At 45.2% G+C, this 25,777-nt stretch overlaps 1 protein-coding gene across 1 annotated transcript in view; it reads left to right on the forward strand.

Moving 5' to 3' along the window:
* The first annotated feature begins 2,061 nt into the window (after window positions 1-2,061).
* Window positions 2,062-25,777, forward strand: part of NWD2 (NACHT and WD repeat domain containing 2) — a 219,391-nt gene continuing 195,675 nt past the window's right edge. The window contains exons 1-2 of the mRNA XM_088442013.1: window positions 2,062-2,088; window positions 2,173-2,335. Coding sequence (XP_088298139.1) covers window positions 2,062-2,088; window positions 2,173-2,335 — 190 coding nt within the window. The remainder of the gene's footprint in view (window positions 2,089-2,172; window positions 2,336-25,777) is intronic.

A 25,777-nucleotide genomic window follows, 5' to 3' on the forward strand; every position in this document is an offset into this window, starting at 1 on the left:
GATGAATGACCGTCGTGATCGGCGGATTGGGAGTACACACTATGCGATGTGTGCGATTTATCGTTCTGATCAGCGTCGGAACGATATATCATACGATACGTCGTATAGTGTGTACCCAGCTTCAGAGCTGTAACTAGACTTTTTGGTGCCCTGTGCCAGAGAGAGAATTTCCCCCCTCACCCCCCCCAATTTTTAAACAGGGACATAGGATTCTGCACCTGAAAAAGGGCCATGGCCTCATGGGGAAGGGGCAGGGAATAGATAGGGGAGGCCAGAAGATGCTGGGGATAAAGGAAGAGGAAGCTACATGTGAGAATGATAATAAAAAGGAAAATTGACAGGCCCAAACAGTGCCCCCTGCCCTGCAGTGCCCTGTGCCATGGCACTGGTCGCACTACCCTAGTTACGGCCCTGCCCAGCTTGACTCCTAAATTTTTTGTTTGCTCCCAAATCTGAATCAGCCTTGTAAGCTTTAGAGATTTTCACTATCTTCCCAAATCCCCAGAATTAATAATAGCAACACCTCACATGTAGCTTGGGCTGTTGCTTTGAATTATCTTCTTACAGTCCATTTCCTGCCCATCCTAAGCAGCTCTCTCTGGGAGGTTTATATATAATGCACAGACTGTAAAGGTCCATAGCTCACATTAATGTCGCCTCTCGCTGAGACCACAGACACTCTCCCCCCCCCCCCCCCCCCTTGGCAGTAAAATAAAAAGAAAGTGTTTTGTCTACAGGGTGCAACCTTTTAACCTGATCTTTATACTAGCCTTATCCTTGAATCCTTTAAATGAAACAGAAAAGAGATTTACGGATTATAATTATAAAATAGCACTGCCAAGCACCCAGGCAGCTAATGAATTTTTTATTTGGGCCACTCTCACTAGGATGCCCCGACGCATACTGGGCAGAAGAACAGCATAGAGTAAGTACAATTATGTATTTATGCATTGAATCATTAGGAAGCAGAAGCATTATACACGATGGATAATGGATTGACCTTGCATATTTTAAGAGCACACTAGAAATTGCACTTGGCAATATTATGGCATTTACAGAAACACAGTACCAGTTTATGTTGTGCCAGGTCTGTACAATATGCTGGACCCATTAAACACACTGGGGCTGATGATGAGTTTGGAGTAAAGAAAAATAAAAAAAAAAGGATAACTTTGCCCCTGGACAAACCATGTTGCAATGCAAAGGGTGCAAATACAGTTTGTTTGTTTTTTTGGGGGGGGGTTTACATGTACTGTAGGGTAAACACTGGGCACATTTGCATTTGTAACCCCCAAATACTGGACAGATTTATTTGTACACTGCAATATAGATTGGAGCTAGGACACACCCCTCCCAAATCTCTGCACATCTTATATCTGCCCCACCTGCTATACAATATGGTTTTGCCCAAGTGCACAGTTACTAATTTTATTATAAATTATAATGATGCTGGCGATACAAATAGCAGCATTATATAGGAATAGCTTATTAATATGTCGCAGATATTTGGAATATAACGCCATCACCATGAAATTTGCGTGCAGCCTTATGTTACTGTGAACACATGCATGAAATATTGGATGAATAAATAAACTAGGCTTACATTAGAATACACTGTATCCATATCAGTAACAATTAGTGCAAGTATGTTCTTCTTGCTGATGCCGCATAGTGCGCTCTGTGCTGTCCCTCTCCAGCCCCCATGGGTTAAACTTTGCCCCACGTTCTGTGCCTTGCCCAGTTTGAATCGTCCCGCGGTGGCAGCAAGTGGTCCCCCCTCCCTGCCTTGTAGCTGGGCAGGGGGAGAGGAGGGAGGTCTGGCAGAGAGGAGGGCAGGGAGTGAGGAAGATTCTCCCCAGTCACATCCTCCCTAGCAGCAACATTAGCTGCCGATCCTGCCTGCCAGAGAACCAGACGAGCTCCTCTCTACTGCTGCTGCCGCTGCTGCTGCTGGCACATACTTGGGGCACCTACAGTTTGATGCTACCCTCACCCCTGCGCTCTCAGTGCCACCTCTGCTGGTGATACTGGACTTGTCACTGCATTAGTGCCATAGTTCCTATGGATGGTATCTGCATGCATTTAGAGGTGGGTGCCAGTGGGCAGGAAGTGGCAAAGCACTGAACTCCAGCCCTTCAACCCTTCCCCTTAGTATGCCTCTCTGATCCAGAGGGCACAGGTGACATGTGGCCGTCTGGAGCAAGCAGCAGACTACCATGCTCCCGGGACTCCGCTGTCAGGAGGGCAGCCTTCTCTGGGAACCTCTCTGCCCTGCCACCCCACTTTGTGCCAACTGGGAAGAGTGTCCGGGTCTTCATCAGCGCCAATCCTGAAGGTAAGGAGCATGGATTGTGCTTGCTAGGGGTTAAATGCACTGATAAATTATAGATGACACTTAAAAGTGAGACTTCAGCTACTGTTGAGCCTCTGGAAGTACAAACCATCCATCAATGTGCAGTGAAAACATCTTTTCTATGCAGTCACTCACAATGCTATACATACAGTCAGCTTATGCAAGCCTCATCCCCCAGCTCTGGTCCTCTGATGCATACAGTAAATAATGTACAGTTTGCTCTGCATCCTATCCAACAAGCATCCTTCACTGGCAAATCTGGGGCACCTACTTTATTTTTTGCTGTCTGCACTGAGTGTGCTGTGAACATATGTCAGTCATTTACTATGCAGGTGCAGTAACCTGTCTCCGGGATTCACACTTCCTCAGTGTTTGACATCTCAGCAACACAGCTCCCTGCACCCCTTGCACAAAAATACATTAGAGGATGTGTAGACTGGATGAGGCATGAAGCTGATATGTGATGGATCTTTGGGAACACATGCATTCATCACAGGCTCAATGAGGCGTATTCCCTTACTATAAATACACTTTATGATCAGGATATGCTCAGATTAACTCTATGCTGCTATCCCCTTGCTATTAACAAAACCATTATATTAGTATTACAGTTATTTTATGTCTTAGTATATTATAAAAGCTTCATTTTCTGTAGTACTGTACATTTAAATGGAATGGACTATGTTTATGGGCTTCTGATGTGCATTGGTCTGGTAGACATAAATGATGTGTTGCACTTTAATAAACTAGTTTTACTATGTTTAATTAAAGTGGTAGAAGAATCAAGTGTTTCATTTTTTATTTTTTTATTATTAAGTAATGACATTCTATCTGCCAGGGATGTGTCAGGCTATTGATTGTCACTGCATAGCAGTAAGTTTTTAGGTGCTTTCACCGGTGACATCATTGTCTACAAAAAGCCTTGACATCACTGTCATATGAACCACGAATGTATGCGCCTTTCACTGCCCTGATACTAGGTTGTCATCCAGGGTGCAAGAATTGTTTGCACTATTGAATAGTGACTGACAAGATCTCATATGCTCATTGTTTGGGGGCTTATCTTTGACCTTGCTTTTATAGGAAGTGCCTAGAATTTCTCCAAGGCTCCTGTATGAAATCTGCACTCTCCCCCCATGTAACAGGATCCCTACATTATGGCTCACACTATTGCACTGAGATCCTGCTTGTGTTTTGCAGCCTACACTTGTAAGCAAAAAAAAACTGGGAGCAGCTAAAAGTATCATCAGGATGTCATGTAATATTTGCTGAGAAATCATTTTCTGCAACCTGATGTAATAGGCTGTTCAGTATCAGGCTTTCATGGTTAAGCTTACGCATTATTAATGAACAGGTCTGGGCTTTATTGTGTACCCACAGCATTGTTACTGTTGGGTCATTGCAGGAAATACAATATTTATATAGAAAGTAGCAGATTCTACGGTAATGTAAAGAGGAACACTAGCCAAACACACTCTGATTTTTGTACACTCTCTTTTATTTCATTTTTTTCTTCTTCGCTTTTTGATGAGGTATAGACACCTAAATATTAAAGTTCACCGATAGCATAAAGATTTCCGACAATGCACTTGTATCCATTTTGATACTTGTAGTGCCTCAGGTTTGCGTTGTATACGTTGCCCCAGTCTAAGTGTTAAACCTGTCATAAATAAATTCTTATTCCCCCCTTTATAAATTAATTAATTGACACATTATTCATTAAATAATTAGTTCATTCATAACACAATATTGCCCTTTATTACTGAGTGTCTCACTGAAAAATAGAGATGAGCGGTTCGGTTTTGGCTCAGATTTTCCCGCCAAGTTCGGATCTCAGAATGAGGCAATATGCCATCTCTCATGGACATCTCGGCACAGAGCTCGGTGGGAAAAACTGGGCCAAAACCGAACCACTGTGCTCTACTAAAAAATAGTTATTATAATTGCTTGTTCCTGTTGTGTAGTCAGATAACACATACAGTATGCGGGTGAGATACATGTGTAAAAATTCTGCCTTTTTGTTCCTGACAGGAATGCATTTATAGCAAATTGTAGGCGCTTCAGGAGTTTTCAAACCACCACATATCACAAACAGTTTACGTTTTCAGACTCCCAACCGCATAGTAAATTCATGAGTTTGGTTCTGAAAACCGTATGGTTAATGTGCTCTGCGGGGTACCCAGCATTTATTTCCCTACAAAAGGATTTGATTTATTTAGCATTACTCAGGTGCATTACTTAAATTGAAGCACTAGAGATTGGCTTTTGTCCATCCATTCCATTTTTTTTGCTAGTAATGTTATGGTAAAAGCAAAGCATGCAGCCTCAAACAATTCGAATAGTATGTTGCAAGTATTGGCAGAACCTATGCATGTGGATATAGGTGTGTGATGGAGGTCAGTCCGCATGATGATTAACCAGGTTGTGGTTTGTTAAGCAGGTAGAACAGGTTGCTGAATAACACAATAATACCCCTTTCAGATATACAACCCGGGAAATTTCCTACTCAGACCCGGGAATTTCTCCTGTGCAAATTCCCGGGTATTTGGTCGAGAACCCCCCTTTCACACTACAGTGTCTACCCGGGAAATTCCCAGGTAGACCCCTTTCAGACAAGAGCAGGGTTTTTCTGCTTACCTGCCTCTTCCCTGCCGTCTGCTCCTCCTAGCCTATCCCCTCTCTGGCTGATGATGATGATGTCATCATTCAGCAGCCAAAAGCGGGCCAATCGTAATGCAGTTTTTTTTTTTTTATTATAATTTTTTTAACATTTATTTTAATTCCCTGGTGGTCCAGTGGGAGTGCGGGCGGGCCGCTGTGGCACAGCTGGCCGGTGCTGGGGGTGGTGAGCAGCAGCGCTGAGCGTCCTATAGGACACTCTGCGCTGTCAGCTCAAAGCAGCAGCGCTGAGCGTCCTATAGGACGCTCTGCGCTGTCAGCTCAAAGCAGCAGCGCTGAGCGTCCTATCGGGCGCTCTGCGCTGTCAGCTACATGCAAAAGCTGCTTGGTGCTGTCCGGGAGTAGTAAATTCCAGGGTAGCACCATTCAGACAGAAGCAGGGTAATTTCCCGGGACTTAAGTCCCGGGAAAAACCCTGGTCGATTGCAGGGGCGGCTGCTCGGGAAAGTGTTCCCGGGTAGGTACCTTTCACACAGACATGAGACCCGGGAATTTTGGCCGAGGCAGGCCAAAATCCCGGGAATCTCAGTATGTCTGAAAGGGGTATTAGTGGTAGTGGTACAGTGACACAGTAGCAGGGTTGGACTGTCCCACAGGGCAATTCCCCGGTGGGCCCCACTGCATGAGGGCCCCACCAAATCTTCTAGGGGTGGAGCAGGATCATAGATGAACTTGGGTGCTTGATTTGTTTCTATGGAAACCACACAAGAATTAGCCCTCCTGCCAATCAAAGTGGGTGGTTCTGACATACTCTTGTCCCCTCCTTTATAAAGGGGCCCTGTTCTTTGCATGTCCTCTCTATTGGTTGGTCAAGTCCCTCAGTTGTGTCTGGCCACACCCCTCAGCTGGCTGGCCACACACCTTAAGCTTGGACCCCTACCACTGCATTCCCTGGTGGGCCCTTCATGGCCCAGTCCTGCACAGTAGTACTTGCTAGTTCTCTAGGGTAATTCAACCTCTTCACACAAGAGGGGCACACAGGGGCACTTCCTTTCACAATGGAGAATGGAGCTGAAGACGCGCGGAGAAGTCGTGCTTGCGCAGTAGCACATCTAGCTGGCTGGGTCAGAGGTCGCAGTGATGCTGCTATGGCAGTACGATGTCCTGACGGTTCAGAGTGCTCTCCTTCAGCAGCATGCATATATTGGGTTTCAACCACAAGCCACCCTTTTAGAAATAAACTATCTTTTGTACAATAAGATCTTTTTATTTTATTAGCTCGAAAATGGAAACTCAAATAGGTGTGTCAAAGGTCCTCTGTAAAGCACTGCATATGTAGGTGCTATATACTGTAAATGAAGGTTTAGAAATAATACAAAGTCAAGTAGCCTAGTTATTTTATTATTATTTAAAGGAGGTAAAGTCATTTACAATCTGCAGGACATATACTGTAGTACCATCATATTCCGAGTATCCGCCTAGATACCTGACTGGAATGCAGAGGTTTTTGGAGCAGAATGGCTCCATTTTCAGAGGAACAGGAATGGGCTCAGGACACTGGGGAGAGGGGTGTTGAATAGAGGGAGAACAGAGCAGTCGCAGCAATGCGCCTCATTTTGCAGAGAAGTGCAGGAATGAGACCAGTTAGCAGAGTAAGATTATTGTAATGAGATAAAGGTATGTGGATGGTACATTTTTGATGGCATTCATTGCCACCCACAGCCAATTCCCCTCCATAAGTTGTGTACCAGCTAAGAGCTGGCGTAGCATGAGTCTTGTCCTATTCTTTATATGTCACACAAAAAAACTCCAAATTCACCATTTTATTAAAATAAAATAAAAAATATAAATGTCTTGGTTATTTGTAGCTAAGGAAAATGCCTATATTTCTTTCTTCGTTAGTGATCCATCATTGTACAGATTTACAAAAAAAATCCTAAAAACAAAAATGCTAAATAGTCAACTGTAGTATTCCCTGGGACTCCCCCTTCTGCTGCAGCCAATCTCAGGCATGCTTATATTCGTGTGGCGAAGGGGAATCCTGGGAAAAAGCGACAGAATCAAATTTGTGTTTATCATTCGTACAGTCCAGGTGGGTCTTTTATTAATGGGATTTTTCTCGGGTTTGGGGATTGTTTTAAAGCAAAACCAACCTAGTTTTGCCTTAAAACAAAGTGCTGCATTAAATTTGGCAGCTATATCACCAACATCACACCGATTTCAGGAAATAGTAACTTTTTTATGCACTCTGACCGTGAAATGCGTCACAAGAGCCCTTTAAGTGAGGATTGCATCCTTTTTTTTATTATTTCAATCATCCTTACCGACTTTTCTTTTCTGTTCCACGGGAGATGCCTGGAGAGCAGACACAGCTGGCCACTTTGGGAGGCCGGTTCCTATGTAATTAGGCCCCACCCCTGTCAGGGCACACTGCCGCGAATCGTGGGAGCACGAGGAGGGGGTTGGACTAAATGATGTGTTTTCACATCATTTAGCAAAGCCCCCTCCATACGGAGCCGCGATTCACACCATTTATGCCGCGATTCACGGCAATTATCTCCCCATCCTGTCGACTTCACTAGGAAGTCGGCGGGATGCAGGAGATCCAGATACTCTTTTGGGGGTGCCGGGGGCTCTCCGAAAATTCGGGAGCCTCCTGCCACTTCCAGGAGAGTAGGTAAGTATGATTTATTTTTATAAGTGTTATTTAAATTGTCTATGTCATTTATAGGTTGTTGCTATATATGTTTTATTGATTCAGAAATGTTTTTACTTTATAGTCATTATTATACATTTTTACTAGAAGGTTATTTATTGGCAAATATTATTCATATTTATAAGAATGCAGAGATTAATACTCTCTACCTGTTGTAACCTGTTTGCTTTGCAACTTACACTGAACACCCCAGTTGCTGTATAAAGTGATACTACATCATACTTACCTACTCTCCACAAATGGTCAGGAACCTCCTGAAAATTGAATGGCGCCTGTCATTAGACCTATGCCGGGAGCCCGACACCCGGCTTACAGATCGAAGATAAGCCGGGCTCGGACAGCCGCGCCGGGGGGGTTAGGTTAGTTGCTCCCGGGGGGGGAGTTAGATTAAGCACCACCCCGGGAGGTTAGGGTTAGGCTTGGGGAAAGGGGGTTTACAGTTAGGCACCCCAGGAAGGAGGTTAGGGTTAGGCACCCCTCAGGGTGACTTAGGTTTAGGCTGCGGGGAAGGGGGGCTTGGTTTAGGCACTTAGAGCGGGGTTAGAGTTAGGCACTTGGGGGGGAGGTTAGGGTTAGGCACCCCTAAAGGAGGGTTAGAGGGTAAAAAAAGTTTAGTTAATACTTACCTTTTCTAGCTTCGGGATTTTCACCCCTGTCGGGCTTCCGCTGTCGGGATTTGATCCATACGACCGGCGATAAATCATACTGATTCCTTCGGGTTGTCAGACGAATTGTCAGATTGAGATACATGTATGGCCGATCTGACGATGCGATCGATGACCAAACATTAGTGCGCCTGGTTGTTAGTAGTATGTACACATTGGCCGATCGGACGACATATCCGCCTGATCGGACTATATATCGTCTACATATCGGCGTCTAATGTGTACTCAGCTTTAAGAAGACTTGATACATCATCCCCACATGAGTGATAGTGCCTGATAGGATGCTGTTACTGATCAGCGGATAGATCAAAGCTCCATCCCCTTGTGCTCTTGTATCCGGTCACCAGGCCAGCCTGAGAGGAGAAGAGTCAGTTCATGTGTGCGCAGTGGAGCTTTCAGTTTCCCTTTAAAAAAAGAAAATGCTTAAACAGATGAGGAAAAAAACAAATATATATATTATTGAAATAACAAATTTTTCATTTATCTTTCTCTGTTATCACCAGCAGTGACCCTTAATGCATAATCCCACCTACATGGAAAGATAGGGATTTTCCCATCTAAAACATGAAGCCCATAGTGCAGTGGTTCGCAAACTGTGCGCTGCGGCACCCAAAGGTGCCGTGGCGCTGTCACCAGGATGCCGCGGGCCGGAGGTAAGCTGCTGCCAGTTTATTCTGTAATCTGCATCGTGTCTGGAGCCGGAGTGGAGGCGGGACGGCGGTTAGGCGCTGTCACGGGGGGGGGCGCAGTCGAAGTGAAGCTGTCATCACTACTGGAGCCGGAGGCATGAGGGGGCAGTGCGGGAGGCGGTGGTCAGATGTGATTGCACAGGAGCAGGCAGTGGGCTGGTCTGCCTGTTTTGACACTGCGGCTAAATGATCTGAGGAGGAAACAGCTATGAGTGTCACTGGTAGTATACTAAGTATAAAGAGGGGATGGGGAGAACAGATATGAGTGTCACTGGCACTGTATACTAACTAGGGGTGAGCGGGTTCGGATTTCTGAAATCCGAACCCCCCCGAGCCCCCCCGATCCGAGTCCGATCCGAGTCAGGCTCGACTTTTCCCGCCTGACTCGGATTCTGAAATCGAGGCAAAACGTCATCTTCCCGCCTTCCGAGTCTCGCGGGTTTTGGATCCTATATAAGGTACCCACGTCGGCGCCATTTTCTCACTCGGCTGTGGACAGTGAAGAGGGAGGGTGGGAGTTAGGGCTGTGTAGTGTAGTGTAGTGTAGTGCTGCTGTTGTCCACTACTTCAAAGTCCATAGGGGCTGGCTGTGTTGTGCTGTGCTGCTGTTGTTAATAGGGGCTGTGTCCACTACTTCAAAGTCCATAGGGGCTGGCTGGACTGTGTTGTGCAGTCAGTTCTCCATAGGGGCTGTGTCCACTCCAAAGTCCTGTGCAGTGTCCCAGTCCTAAAGAGGTGCTGTAGTGTTGTCCAGGGGGTGCTCTGTCCATCAGGGGTGCTCCCCCCAAGTGCTAAAAAAATAATATATTTTCTGTGTTTGTGAATTGTGTGCGCAGTAGCCGCACGTGCATCAACAAAGTAGTGCCAAGCGTGCGCCTGTGTCATAAGTAAAGGGCCGGCTGGCTTGACCGTTAAAGGGTGCTGTAACCCCCGAAAGTACACTCCAGTCCAAACCAAAAAAAAATTATTTTCTGTGTTTGTGAATTGTGTGCGCAGTAGCCGCACGTGCATCAACAAAGTAGTGCCAAGCGTGCGCCTGTGTCATAAGTAAAGGGCCGGCTGGCTTGACCGTTAAGGGTGCTGTAACCCCCGAAAGTACACTCCAGTCCAAACCAAAAAAAAAATTATTTTCTGTGTTTGTGAATTGTGTGCGCAGTAGCCGCACGTGCATCAACAAAGTAGTGCCAAGCGTGCGCCTGTGTCATAAGTAAAGGGCCGGCTGGCTTGACCGTTAAGGGTGCTGTAACCCCCGAAAGTACACTCCAGTCCAAACCAAAAAAAAAATTATTTTCTGTGTTTGTGAATTGTGTGCGCAGTAGCCGCACGTGCATCAACAAAGTAGTGCCAAGCGTGCGCCTGTATCATAAGTAAAGGGCCGGCTGGCTTGACCGTTAAGGGTGCTGTAACCCCCGAAAGTACACTCCAGTCCAAACCAAAAAAAAAATTATTTTCTGTGTTTGTGAATTGTGTGCGCAGTAGCCGCACGTGCATCAACAAAGTAGTGCCAAGCGTGCGCCTGTGTCATAAGTAAAGGGCCGGCTGGCTTGACCGTTAAAGGGTGCTGTAACCCCCGAAAGTACACTCCAGTCCAAACCAAAAAAAAAATTATTTTCTGTGTTTGTGAATTGTGTGCGCAGTAGCCGCACGTGCATCAACAAAGTAGTGCCAAGCGTGCGCCTGTGTCATAAGTAAAGGGCCGGCTGGCTTGACCGTTAAAGGGTGCTGTAACCCCCAAAGTACACTCCAGTCCAAACCGAAAAAAAATTATTTTCTGTGTTTGTGAATTGTGTGCGCAGTAGCCGCACGTGCATCAACAAAGTAGTGCCAAGTGTGCGCCTGTGTCATAAGTAAAGGGCCGGCTGGCTTGACCGTTAAAGGGTGCTGTAACCCCCGAAAGTACACTCCAGTCCAAACCAAAAAAAAAATTATTTTCTGTGTTTGTGAATTGTGTGCGCAGTAGCCGCACGTGCATCAACAAAGTAGTGCCAAGCGTGCGCCTGTGTCATAAGTAAAGGGCCGGCTGGCTTGACCGTTAAAGGGTTCTGTAACCCCCAAAGTACACTCCAAACCAAAAAAATATATATTTTCTGTGTTTGTGACTTGTGTGCACTGTGGCTGCACGTGCATCAACAAAGGAGCAGCGCCAAGCGTGCGCCTGTGTCCCATAAGTAAAGAGCCGGCTGGCTCATTTCTTAAAGGGTGGTGTAACCCACAAAGTGCACTACTCTCCAGCAAAAATAAAAAAATATTTTCTGTGTTTGTGTGCGCTTTAGCCGCACGTATATATATCAATATAACATAAATGGAGGACCAAACTTTCTCTGATAAAAATAAAATAGGGAAAGATCAAGAACCACTTCCTCCTAGTGCTGTTGCTGCTGCTGGGAGTTGTTCATCATCCCAGAGAGGAAGTAGGAACATCACTACTTTTACTAAAAAATTGACCCTCCAACAGTCCCTAGCGATGAGGATGAAGTACGACAGCAGTCATCCTGAAGCAAAACGTATAACTGAGGCCTTGACTGCTATGTTGGTGTTAGACGTGCGTCCGGTATCCGACATTAGTGCAGTGGGATTTAGACAATTGATGGAGGTAGTGTGTCCTCGGTTCCAAATCCCATCTAGATTCCACCTGCATCCTCAAAGCAGCAGCGACAAGCGTGCGTCTGTCTGTTAAAGGGTGGTGACACCCTCAAAGTGTGCTACACAAACAATCAAAATATTGTTCTTTTTTTTTCTGTCTTTGTGAATTGTGTGGGCTGTAGCCGCACCTGCATCCTTAAAGCAGCAGCGACAAGCGTGCGTCTGTCTGTTAAAGGGTGGTGACACCCTCAAAGTGTGCTACACAAACAATTAAAATATTGTTCTTTTTTCTGTCTTTGTGAATTGTGTGGGCTGTAGCCGCACTTGCATCCTCAAAGCAGCAGCGACAAGCGTGCGTCTGTCTGTTAAAGGGTGGTGTAACCCTCAAAGTGTGCTCCACAAACAATAAAAATATTCTTTTTTTTTTTCTGTCTTTGTGAATTGTGTGGGCTGTAGCCGCACTTGAATCCTCAAAGCAGCAGCGACAAGCGTGCGTCTGTCTGTTAAAGGATTACATCGGTGACAGCATCCAAGTAGGCATGTCAGACAGTCCGTACCTGTACTGGCAGGAAAAAGAAGCAATTTGGAGGTCCCTGTACAAACTGGCTCTATTTTACCTGAGTTGCCCCCCCTCCAGTGTGTACTCCGAAAGAGTGTTTAGTGCAGCCGGGAACCTTGTCAGCGAAAGGCGTAGGAGGTTGCTTCCACAAAATGTGGAGAAGATGATGTTCATAAAATGAATTATCAACTCTTCCAGGGAGACCAGCCTCCAGAACGTACAGAGGGACCTGTGGTTCCAGCAGGGACGAATTAATACTCTGTGAGGATGAGGATGTACACACTGAAGAGGGTGAGGAATCGGTGGATGAGGAGGATGAGGATGACATCTTGCCTCCGTAGAGCCAGTTTGTGCAGGGACAGATAAATTGCCAGCTTGTTTTGTGGGGGCCCAAACGAACCAATCATTTCAGCCACAGTTGTGTGGCAGACCCTGGCGCTGAAATGATTGGTTTGTTAAAGTGTGCATGTCCTGTTTATACAACATAAGGGTGGGTGGGAGGGCCCAAGGACAATTCCATCTTGCACCTCTTTTTTTTCTTTGCATTATGTACAGTTTGGGGCCTAGTTTTTCAATGCCATCCTGTCTGCCACTGCAGTTTCACGCCTAGATGGGTCACGTGTTTGTGCCGCCCACTTGTGTCGCTTAGCATAGTCATCCAGCTACCTCGGTGCAACCTTTTGGACATAAAAACACTATTGTGAGGTGTGAGGTATTCAGAATAGACTGGAAATGAGTGGAAATTAAGGTTATTGAGGTTAATAATAGCATAGGAGCAGAAAAACCTACAAATTCTGTGATTTTAGCTGTTTTTATGCTTTTTTTAAAAAAAATACAGATCCAAAACACAAAACCCAGAACACGCAAGGGTGGTTTTGGCAAAACCAATCCAGATCCAAAACACGAAGAAAGATCCAGATCCAAAACCAAAACACAAAACACGAAAAGTGGCCTGTGCACACCCCTAATACTAACTATAGGGAGGGGGGTTGGAAACAGCTATCAGTGGCACTGGCTGTATACTAACTACTTGGGTCAAAAAGGTACTGCTCGGTAAGTAATTTGGCTTAGGGGTGCCTTGAAAAAATGAAGGAGACCCTAAGGGTGCCTTGAACTGAAAAAGTTTGGGAACCGCTGTCATAGTGACTAGCTGAGTTGTATTGGCAGAGAGAACAGGGGATGTCTGTTATGTTATCTCACTGTCAGTGAATCAAAGAGAACCAGGGAAGGGGGGTTGTCTTTGTCAGTATAGATCTGTCAGTGTTTTCTTACTGTGTTTCCAATGTGCTGTGTAAACTGGCAAACAGTATTATTGTATGGGCTACACAAAAATGTATATTACATGTACTGTATATGTTCAGTCTCAAGATGTGTCCTGCACTAAAACAGTAACATTTGTGCCAGATGTAACAACTGTGTGTACTTACACCAGGGTTGCCTACCCTCCCGATTTGACGGGAGCCTCCCGATAATCGGGTGCAGCTCCCGCCCCCCCAGAAAGGCAGGCAAGCCTCCCGGCGGCCGCCGATCCCCCCGACATCCCCCGCAATTTACTCTTAACCCCCGCTGCGAGGGCAGCCAGTGACGCTATTCGCGTCATTTTGGCCCTGCCCCCTGCCTCACAATGCCTGTATTATCGGGGCCTAAATGATGCGATCGCATGACCCCGCCCCCGTGACACCTACAAACGTCAGGCACCTGTCCGGACACATCCCCTTTTTCGGCCACGCCACCCGCTGCCCTGCAGATCTGGCTGCTCCCTCCCGGAATGAGCAGCCAGAAAGTCGGCAACTATGATTTACTCCCCGACAGGGGCGTATTAAGAGATGAGGGGGCCTGCTTTTCAATCTCCGTTCAGGGCTTCCTCCTCTCTACCCTGCAGCGCAGCAGACTCTGAGCACTAGTAGACTCTAGCGCTTTGCTAGAGTCTACTGGGTGGCAGCCATTTTCTTGGTAATTTTCCTACTGTGCATGCGCAAAACACCGGGAAAATGGCCGCCATGAGGCAGGACTCCGGAAAGGTAAGATTTGAAGAAATTGGTGCAGGGTGTGCGGTGTGGACCCTCCTGGACCCAGGGGCCCATGTGCACCTGCAACTACACCCATTATAGTTATGCCAGTTCTCCCCGATAGTTTAGAGATATGGGTTCAATTTAATGAGCAGCGAGGCACCTCATCTGGCCCCCCTTGCAGACTAATCTCGCCCTGAACTTGTGGATTTTTGTACGCAGCTCTGTGGGACTGTGAACAAAAATCTGTGAGTTCAGAGGACTACACACTAGATGATATTTTCCTCGATTCACCCGATTTTGACGCATCGAAATGACAAATTGTGTAAAATATGTCCAAATCGTGAGTGTCCATTCACGATCACGATGCCAATGCGCATACCCGCTGGTCGTACATCGCATCTTCAGATCTTGCCTGCTGCAGGATATGCTGGCCATACACTAGCGCGATTTTGTGACAATTGCACGATTTTAGACGCCTCTTACGATGCATTGTGTGCAAATCGTGCAGTACTTAGGTAGGAATACGATCCAATGCGCACTTCCGCCATTCTCATATATCGTATCTTATGATCAGACGTGCAGCCCATATTATCCGTCGTAATCGTATGCAGATCGTGCCGTGTATTTACGCATGCTATGCATCGTGCATCCGACCGTCCGAGCGGCGTCATTTGAGTGACATTTTCCTGTATACACCAAAGCTCCATTTACAGCGGCATTGTAAGCAGATAGGAGCAGCAGACACGATTGTGTCTAAAATGGCTGCCGTTTTTTTATATCCCCCAGGAAGCCTAGCCCTCTATTTAAATTAAGGCCAAATCTATAAGATGATCGCATGTTTTTAGTGAGGCACACGATCGATCGTATCATGACCCGTCGTATAAGGGCGAATGATCGTACGTGAGATCGTATGTACATCGTGTGTCAAAAAAAAAACAAATCGTGCGGCCGGGACTACCAGGGAGCTGCTGGTGAGTTCAAGGGAAATCGTATGCTGAATCGTATCTTATGCTGGTCGTACTAGTGTATGGTCAGCTTAAGATTTGCCAACCTCATACACGATTTGGTGCAATAGATAGATTTTAGTCAGATTGGACACTTTTTAGCACCATATCGTGTCCTGGAGTGTCGGGGAGCTGCTGGGGAGAGTTCAAGGGAAATTATGATATCGCATTGTGAGCACATTGTCTAGTGTGTAAGCACCTTAGGTGCAGCATACAGACATGCTACACTGCAAGGGGACGGATGATTAATTGAATAGATTGATTCCATAGTGTAGGGAAAGCACAGAAATGTGGCGTGAGTATGTTAGCAGCAAATACTAATGTCTCATTACCCTATTTGTACAAAATATTGTAATCTAATAAATAATATTGTGATGAAGTGTCATATACACAAGAGGGAATAATGCCTTGAGCTCTTAATGAATGCAAAAGTAATTAAAGACAAATTAAAGACAAATTAAAAATGCAAGTTAAATCAAAATTTTATGTTGATAAATTAAGTCTTTTGTTTAACACTTTAAATCTTGGGACTTTGGGCCTGATTCAGAGCCGGGCGCTCTGAACGAGCGCCCGCTCTGAATCAGGGCATTTTTTGTTTTTTTTTGGAGTGTCCTCCTGGACGCTCGCATAGCTGTGGGTTACCACCCACAGCTTATGCGAGCGTCCATGATGATGGTCGCGATGGTCAAGACCATCGCGACCATCGGGCTTGCGACGAGACCCTGTGGTAGGGTCTCGGTCACCGCAAGCCCTGGAGTGATTTTGGTTCTATCAGAGCCAAAATCACTCCCACTGACATAACTAGTGATGTCAGTGGGGCCGGAGCCAGATGGTAGACGTTCCCATGGGAACGCCTCCATCTGGCAGCCACGCCCCTGGCACGCCCACCAAAGGGGGCGTGCTGTCACTCAACATCGACAACACGCCCCCTTTGGTGCGAGACCCGGAGCGACAGCTTGGCTGCCGCTATCTGGGTCTCGCGCATGCGCACGACGGAGCTCTCTCCGTTGTGCGCATGCGCACTAGTGCACCATCGACCCCCATGCGAGCGCTCGCGAGCAGGACTGAATCAGGCCCTTTATTCCTGCAGTAGTCTAAATTATTATTCCTTGCTGCACAGGGAATATTTCAGTCACTCACAGAAGTCCCTATAAATATATATTGTAGCTCTCCTCCCCATCCAATAATCCAGTTCATGCCAGGTGGTTCCCTAGGCATTAGATGTCTGTGCTTGGGATGTACTTGCTGTGAAGGCTGTGTGCAGTATCTGTCTGGAGATATTGGATACTCTGTGGTCTTGGCAGTTATGGACTTTTGGATCTGGTCGCATGCTAGATATCAGATAAGCCTTTGATCAAGTTTTTAAAATCCATGTGCAATACTATGAGCTTTATATTTGGTGCCTGACTGATATGGGGCACTATTAGCGCTCACTTGTGTATTTAGGTCAATATATATTTGGAGTGTTCTAAAACTTTTGACTGGTAGTGGGTACAGTATGCCATTAGCATGTCAACAATAGACAGTCATATTGTCGACACCAGAATGGCGAATTTTACCATGTTGACATCTTCACTATACCGACACACTCAAAATGTCAACATATGACATGTCTACATAGTCATAATTTTGACAATACAAATGTTACAGTAAGGGTTAAGGTTGTTAATAGGTGTTGATATTGTGAACATGTCGACTGTATGTAAAAATTGACATATCGCAAAAAAAATAGGGATGCCATGATTCAGAGCGAGTGCACAAAAATAGCGTGCGCCTCTGAATCAGGCCCACAGCTTGTTCAGTAACTTTTGACTATATCTAATCCTTGTGGGAACACTTTAAGGATATTTGACAAATGCATTCTCAATCAATCTGAGTGTGGATCTGCAGGTATTGTACATTACACATTCAAGTCACCATACTTCCCAACTTTCTTTAAGCAGAGATCATGGCCTTGTGGCAAGGGGCGTAATGACGGTTTTCAGACAAAACCGTGTGCTTCCTCAGACAGCGGACTTGCAAAAATATGCTAATAACTCAGCCGCCGTCTTGTGCACAGAGACACCCACCTCCGGCGTCTTATGTACAAAAGTGGAAACTTTGACAGTACATTGGGCCTGATTCAGAGATGGGTGCAATAGTGATATTAATGTAGATCGAGTGATTGTTTGCCATTGCGCTTGCGTGTAAAAGCTGCACTGTGCATGTGCAGCGACTGGGTTGAGATTAGTTATTGCAATCTCTTTAGTAGCATAAGAGCCCACTGAGTGTCAGAAGATCTGCAGAGTTTGTGGCTGGTCAGACTTGCCGTATATCAAGCAAGGCTGCCCGCTGTACATCGGTGGTACCAATGTTTACACGGTTGTATGTTGTTGTACGGATATGAGAAGGCAGCAGTGGGCATCCCTATGCCCAGTTGTGCTTTGGAAGTCATTAGCATATTTTAGCAACTGTGATCCGTGAGAGTATGCAGTTGCGTTTGCATTAACATCCTGTGAGCAAAACAGAAAAAGTTTTTCTGTTTTGTATACATTTATGGCATTAATATTGCCACGCTTGCGGTACCATGTATGATATGGGTAAAACTGAGTGCGGGCTTATTTCTTTTATGTTTTGTTTAAAAATTTTGCCTTGTGCTATCATGGCAGCTTTCAATGAATGTTGCAAAGACATCAACTGACAATGGTGCAATCTCTTCCTATGAACATTCCGGAATAGAAGGCTGCTACTTGATATAATTTTGAACACCCCCAATTTGATGGGATGTCAGTGAGTGGATCGTACCTGCTGGTGACTGTACCGCTAGTTGGATCAAGGCCACACCTCCTCTAGACTTCTCCTACCATGGCAGAGTGACAGAACCCAGCACAGAAACCAGACCAATATAAAGAATTGGGGAGTTCTGAATTAACATCAGAACATGCAATATTGTCGAAATGCAAAACGTACACATACAGGATATCACACTATTAAGCTTCGGTTCACTTTATACATACTGTGTATACATATAGTATGAATATCAACCTGCTCACTCTATCAGGTGGTTATAGTGAATATTACAAGTTAGTTATATAGTTGGCAGAATCTCTAACGGTTCAACTATGAAATCAGTAGAGAGCACAATGTCCCTGGGAGTACTCAGAATTCACTGTACAGCCTTTCGTTGGTGCACAAACTTTATATACTACTGGTATCCACAATGGCGTCACTGTCTCTGCCTGTGGGGTCACTGTACAGTTCTGTGTTATACACTACTGCTGTATAGCCTGCTGTAGGCTTCTCTCACTGTACAGCAGTATGCTGGCTGTCCTGAGATCGCAGACTTCTATGTGCTGGCTGATCTCAGTCTTTACTGAGGTGCTTCTCTCACTGTACAGCAGTATGCTTCTCACGTGACATGTGCTGTAATGCTTGGGGTAACTGTGCAGATGCCAGCAAATGTCTTTGCAGCATGTATACTCTTTCCTCTCTCTTGGGCTGCAGCAGCTTTAATAGATCTGTGTCCTGTCAGCTTCTCTTGTCCTACTGCCTTACATGGAAGGGGTCTCCTCCTCACCACTACCCCGATCAGCTGCTGATCTTTGCTCTCTGAGTCCTCAGTCACAGCATTCTCCAGCACACACCACGGCTCCGGGGTCCTAGAGTCCCTACTCACTCCAGAACATTCCCCAGCACAGGGCAGCACATAAAAGTCCACATAAATGAGATTCTTATGGGGTATCACAATATAGCCGTGATGCTAACTAAAACTGAGGGCAGAATATGCCAGATGTGGCTTAAACCACAAGGTTGGAGGCCAGGGCTGGTGCTAGTTGTCTTGGCACCTAGCGCCGTCCCATGCTCCCCCAGCTCCTTCCCTCACTGCTCCCTCCCCAGAGCATAAAATAATAACAGATGCAGGTGGGTGGTGGGCGGGGATCTTCTGCAGCCGGACCCCGGCACTCCTGTGCGGCCGCACGCCCTGCTGGAAGCTGGCCCTGGTGCCAATCACATGGTTTGCAATACTATGGTAGGGTTAAGGGTGTATTAGGTGATATTGGTTAGTGCAGTGTTACATAGGCCCAGATCTCTTTGGTTGGTGAAGAGCCAATACACAAACAGCCAATCAGAAGCAGCTATCTAGTGCTGGTTACATCATCATTGGGATGTATCTTTATACCAGACCTTCGGTACCATCAAAAGATAAAACATCTCTTTAAATACACCTAAATCTTCTTAGGTTACATTTCAATGGGATGTCCTACATTTGCTTTTCCCCATTCTTACTCTCCAGGAGCCAAGCCTAAAATACACTGAAATGTAAAGATGGATGATTGCAGACAAGTGAAGAGGTGGCTGTCCCTGGGTTTTATTGTAAGACCACCTTATAACAGCACTTGTTGTATCCCCGTAAAACAAATGCTGCAAGAGTTTTACATTAGAGAGCTAACTTGTTTCACTTCATTATGGATACTATGAAAGCATAAGGAAAACAAGTTTAGCATTGCAGTGGAAACATCTACTGCAAGCTGGCATTGTATATACAATTAATAAAAGACCTTCCATTTGCATCAGTTGGGATTTAAATTGAAATCTAACAGTGCAGTTGGATTAATGTATAGTAGGAGCAGATGTGAAAGATTTAATGTGAAGGTATAAAAAAGGCTGGGGCAATGAAATTCGGAACACACTATTAATAATGCATGAAGACTGAAAGAAAATAAACCTTTTGGCAGTTAAACACACATTTTCTTATTGAAAACGTGACTAGTAATGCTGGGTACATACTTGAGATACCCAGCAGCTGACCGACCGTTGTGTTGACTGAGCGGCTAATTTGGTAAGCTATACACTCTTACCAATCAGCTGCTTGATTTGTCTGACCAGATATCACAACTAAGCCCGCCGAGTTGTGATGTCAGCGTCAGTGGTGGGTTGCCCGTACGCTTAGGCAGATGTACAGACATATCTGCATAACATATCGGCATCGGCTGTGCTGTGAATGTCATGGTTTACAGACATATCGGGTATACAAAACAGCCAATGCACTAACGATTGATCATTTGTCGTCCAAATGAACGATATATCAGCAACTGTATGCCTAGCTTAACATGTACATCCGGAAAAGATATATGACTTTGGCTCTCCATCACTGAATTATACCTATTGTCCTGAATATATCTCCTTACTGGCACTATCAGTTCCCTGATGCAAGGAGAAGGGTGATTGTTTCAATCTGAAGTGGTGACCCCCTGACAGTTATAGCCTGATGGCAGGTAGGAAATGCTAGGGGCTGGGTAGATAGCGCCAGGCTTGTAGAACTTCCAGGTATTTGGCAGTAACATTGTATATTGGGCATATTGCACATAGTATAGACACAGTAGTCCATGCAACTTATTGAGCGCCCTGTAGCACTGGAATCCTTGTCACAGAGGAAAAAATATAGCTAAAGGTACAAGCTTGATGTGACTTCAGAAAAACGTTTCCAAGCATATTGTATGGTTCGACAAACAATAAACATAAAATGACTGTACATATAAATAAAAATAATGTGCCAGTTTTCCACTAATGCTATCAGTAGTCTGCCATATTGGATACCTATTGTATAATGACTTTTGAAGGAGCCGATACTGATACTGGTGACTTATGGTGGTGAGCAGACGGGCAAAATCAAATTTTTACTCTGGAGCCCAGACATATCTAGTTAACATCTAGGGGCCGAATTTATCAAATAATATTTGCAGGATATTCCCTAAAAACAGGGGATGCCCGCAAATTATAAATATCCCCCGAATGTACTATGGAGGGATCGCAGCAGACATCTCCGATATCTGCTGCTGTCTCTCTTTTTCTGACAGCAGCCGCAGCCCCCATAGGTTTCTTTGGAGGCTGCAAATCTGTCAGATTGACTTCGTATTCTGGAGGTTGACCCCGATAGAATAATGCCATCTCCAAATGGCGTTATCCTTTAGTAGCCTATGGGCTACTGATTCACCCTCCAGTGATGCATGCGGTGGCCAACAGGGCAAGAGAATTTTATTAAATTTGCGTGAAAAATATTTCCCTTTAATAAGCATTTTTCATGATCTTACTATATTACAGTTGCGCCTTACAGAATGGTGATACAGTGGTTAGCACTGTCACCTCACAGTGCTGGAATCATGGGTACATTTCAACCAGGGACCTATCCATACTTACTGAAGTAATAGTAGTAGTATATAGTGGTCACCAGTGTTATCTATAGTATATGGGGGTAACTAATGCTGCTTGTATTATATGGTGGTCACTAATGCTATCTGTATTATATGGCAGCCACTAATGCTGTCTGTAGTATATGGAAGTCACTAATGCTGTCTGTAGATTATGGCAGTTACTAATGCTGTCTGTAGTATATGGGGGTCACTAATGCTGTGTGTAGTATATGGCAGTCACTAATGCTGTGTGTAGTATATGGCGGTCACTAATGCTGGCTGTAGTATACGGCGATCACTAATGCTATGTGTAGTATATGACTACTATCCACTGGGACCCGGGGGGGGGCTCGTTATGAAATCGGTATGAAATACTGCTGGCCGGTTCGATTCCCGGCAGCGCCTGGCCGACAAAAGCAGAGTTCCCGGCAGTGGAAGCCCGACAGCGCTGGAAATCCCGATTGTCGCTAAGATAAGTATAAACTAACCTAACCCCCTAACCCTCCTTAGGGGTGCCTAACCCTAACCTCCCCCCCAAGTGCCTAACCCTAATCCCCCCTCAAGTGCCTAACCCTAATCCCCCCTCAAGTGCCTAACCCTAACCCCCCCTTCCCCGCTGTCTAAACCTAAGTCCCCCGGGGGGGTGCCTAACCCTAAGTCCCCCCCAGGGGTGCCTAACCCTAACCCTTCCTCCCCCTAGCCTAACCCTAACCCTCCCGGGGGGTACCTGACCCTAAGTCCCCCCCGGGTGCCCTAAACCTAACCCCCCCTGCGGCTGTCCGCTCGCAGCGCCCGGCATCCCTTCGATCGGGATGCCGGGCACCGGTCTCCGGGCGTCGGGGAAATGACAGGCGTCTAGATATAGACGCCGGTCATTTATCCCACGCCGGGATAAAGCAGTCGGCTTCCGATTGTATACCCTCGTTATGAATCCTGGCCCCAAACTTTACTCTGCACAACAAAGCATATATGTGCATGCTTGTATATATTTATATATATTTATATATAATATATGAAGATATTTATTTATTTTTCAGTAAATAAATCACACAACTAGACATCATTGTAGTTTCCTTTTCTGTATTTAAATATGTACTGTAAGCATGTGGAAAATGAATAAATGTCAGGCAGAAAACAAATTATGTATAGTGTGAAGGATTAGTCTATAAAACATCCAGCTTGTATCTTTGTCCCATTTAGTTAATACAGTACAGTATGTTGCAGATGATGAAAACCTGTCAATTCCTTGACATTTTTACAACCTTGTGTGTGCTGGAGTGAAAAGGGCAGCTGCATATACTGTATATTGAATGTCGTGCATTTCAATTTTACTTCTCTATTGAATTGTTTGTTTCCATCCTTAATTGTGTTTTCTTTAAAAGTAAATGATTTTCTTAAGGCTTTTCTAAATATAGTTGGACTTTGTAAATCAAAAGGTATCTGGCATTGATAGCAATGCATTCCAGAGCTTGGTCCATACGGGAAATGCAGCCATTTTAGCCTTAGTACATCCGCCTTTCAAGTTAACTTCTTTGATTGCACTGGACCCCGAACCCCAAAGTGATTCCGTACCGGGACTTTGGTCAACTTGGAACCCCAAAGTGATTCCGTACTCTGTTCAACTCGAAGCTGTGCTTGGAGAGCATGACCGATTGCGGCTGCTGACTGCTAAGCACGAGGAGTGCTGGGACCTTTTAGACGTCACGCCTCCGGCAGTCTGGGGTTCTTATGTCGAACAGAGAGACAGCACAGAGCACTGACCGCCAGAAGCCTGAAGGTAAGTAGTGGGGTTTGGGAGAGGGTTAAGGTTAGGCACTAAGGGAGGGTTAGGTTTAGGCTGCGGGGAGGGAGGGTTAGGTTTAGGCACTAGGAGGGGAGGATAGGTTTAGGCTGTGGGGAGGGAGGGTTAGGGGTAGGGTTAGGTTAGGCTTACTTACCTGGATGTGTCGGGATTGTCACCTGGTCGGGATGCTGGCGTCACGATTCTAACCGCCATGATCCCGAGCTCCAGCATCCCATACCCATCTCCTCCTAACACCACCCCCTTAGCCTTGCACCCTGAGCAGAGAATTGTCCCTTATAATGTGAGCATGCCCTCACTATATTCGGTCTACGATTGCCGCTCCCATCTCCCTCCCCGTCCAGATGTACAGAGACGCAAGTCAGCAATCCAAGTATACACTTTTGGTGGGCATATGCAGTACGGACATGTGCATCTTTCACATGAAAAACAAATATATATATATATACGTCCGTTTCTGAATGAGCCTTATTGTTCTCAATGCATTAAGCAGATAGTACGTAAGATGCACTGTGCAGCTGTGTAAATGGCCTGGTTCCCCTCCCTCCCCCACAGGTAAGCAAGACAGACAGATGGGCTTAGTGGAAGATGGCGAGACATATGTCAAGGGCAGTGGTCAAACCAGATGTGACCTTCATCTACTCTATGTATTTATAGCATTCACATCTCACAAACAAGTTATCTATGTGACTATATTTTCTTCTGTTTACTTTGGATGCTGTTGGGAAAGTTACATCCTATAAATATTTTTGCCAGCTTAACAGAGAATACATTTTAAGGTTATTTCATTGGGAGTGATCCATAGACAAAATGTTCATTTAACCAAACTATATGTAACTGTTTTATATCTTGAGCTGGAGTAATTACTTGTTACTCAACAATAAGTTGGGAATTACGGTTATCCCAAAGCTGTCCGACCTGCCAGATCTCTTCTGTGATTAGCCCTCAGACAAATTGGAAGATAATTAGCTGTCATCACATATCCTTCTGGAATGAGTAAGAGGCGTTCCTTATGTCTGGTAGAGGGATTTCTGCCGCAGATTCGTGCAATGCATAAATTAGGTTACAGTCTTGGTTCTTGTCCAGCCCCTACCTGTTGCTCATTTCTCATGAGCCCAAAAGTCAAACTAACAGTGCAGGCCGCACATATCACATTTCTTGGAAAACAAAGTCACATAGGAATAATGAATGTTGGTGACAGATAAAAGACCAATTGCAAGTGTTCATTCATTTGATCATACTCTATTAGCACCATCCATAGATGGCGATACCAGAACAAGCATTATGGCAATATATACGGTATGTACAGCCACAATACTTGTTATACTTGCATCCCCATCGGCGGTGACTCTTATAAGTCTGCAGGGGATGCCGCAGGCAATAGCAGTGCCCCCTTGATATATAAGGACTTAAGGAGGAGCCTTTTCACCTGCGAAAACTCCCAGTTTGACAGGCCATAAGGCGAACACCAGTGACTTTCATTTCCCCAGCGATTTCATTTTTCCTCTGTGCAGCCGCCCGGTACACACTTGGGGGGTTGAGGGGTGGTGAATTTACATTTCCCCATTGTCTGCTCCTCTCTTCGTAGGGTTCTACTCTTCTGACCAATCAGCAGTGATCAGCAGCACAGCAGACACTGGGGGAGGGTGCAGGGATGCTTATAGTAGCCTCTGTAAGATTATCTTCCGACAGCCGTCCACTATGCGTTATTGGCAGGTTGCATCATTTGCGACTGTCAGTTAACGGCAGGCAAGTGGCTAATGTACAGTATATCTATGCTCATTGCATTACGTAAGCTGCCTGTACATGCTTCCTGCATAAATTTAAATGTAATGTTTCTTGGCCCTGTAAGGACACCATGAGCAGTAGATGGAAACATGACAAAGAAAATGTAGGTTGCATGGTAATAGATGTTACAATGGTGGAATGGAAGAATGTTTGGGGAAGAGAAAATTACATTTATAGCAATGCTGTCTATTTTATGGTGGCTAATTTGCTGTATTGTTAATTTGCCCTAAAACCTGTTACAAATTAATTACTGTAATAACATATGTTTATGATGAGCAGAAGTGGATAATTTTAATTAGGATAACGATCACTTAGCTTCTTTTTCTCCATTTACGTGTGGCTATGACATATTTGGATCTAAAGACATAAAGCCCATTTCTCCAGAGAAAACACCCGTGTTCACCAGAGATATTCCTATCCACTAAAGCCTCCCATTTGGTGATAGATTTCCCCAGGTCTCTCGGTGGTAAAGGCAAGTCTATGTTAGAAGGATCATGGCGATACATGTACCATTGTAGTCCTATTATTGCTAACTCAGGATAATTAGAGGAAAAAATGCTGTATTATTTAAATAAAGCATGTTTTCCTCTTTTGAATATTTTATAATACTTCTTCTAGTATTTCTCCCTGTTATTTATTTTTATAGAAAGTGGAGCCAGAAGCCCAAGACCATGTTTCCTGTCCACTGCACGTGTGACTTTGGGTCTATTCATCATCATTTCATTTCTACAAAAGCAGGTGAAAAATTAACATTTTAACCTCTGAAATTGTAGAAATGAAGTTATCGGGCCATTCATCAAAAATGTAATGCAGGAGAT

This window comes from Taudactylus pleione, unplaced genomic scaffold (assembly GCF_031769625.1).
Source record: "Taudactylus pleione unplaced genomic scaffold, aTauple2 ptg000302l, whole genome shotgun sequence".
Lineage (NCBI taxonomy): Eukaryota > Metazoa > Chordata > Amphibia > Anura > Myobatrachidae > Taudactylus > Taudactylus pleione.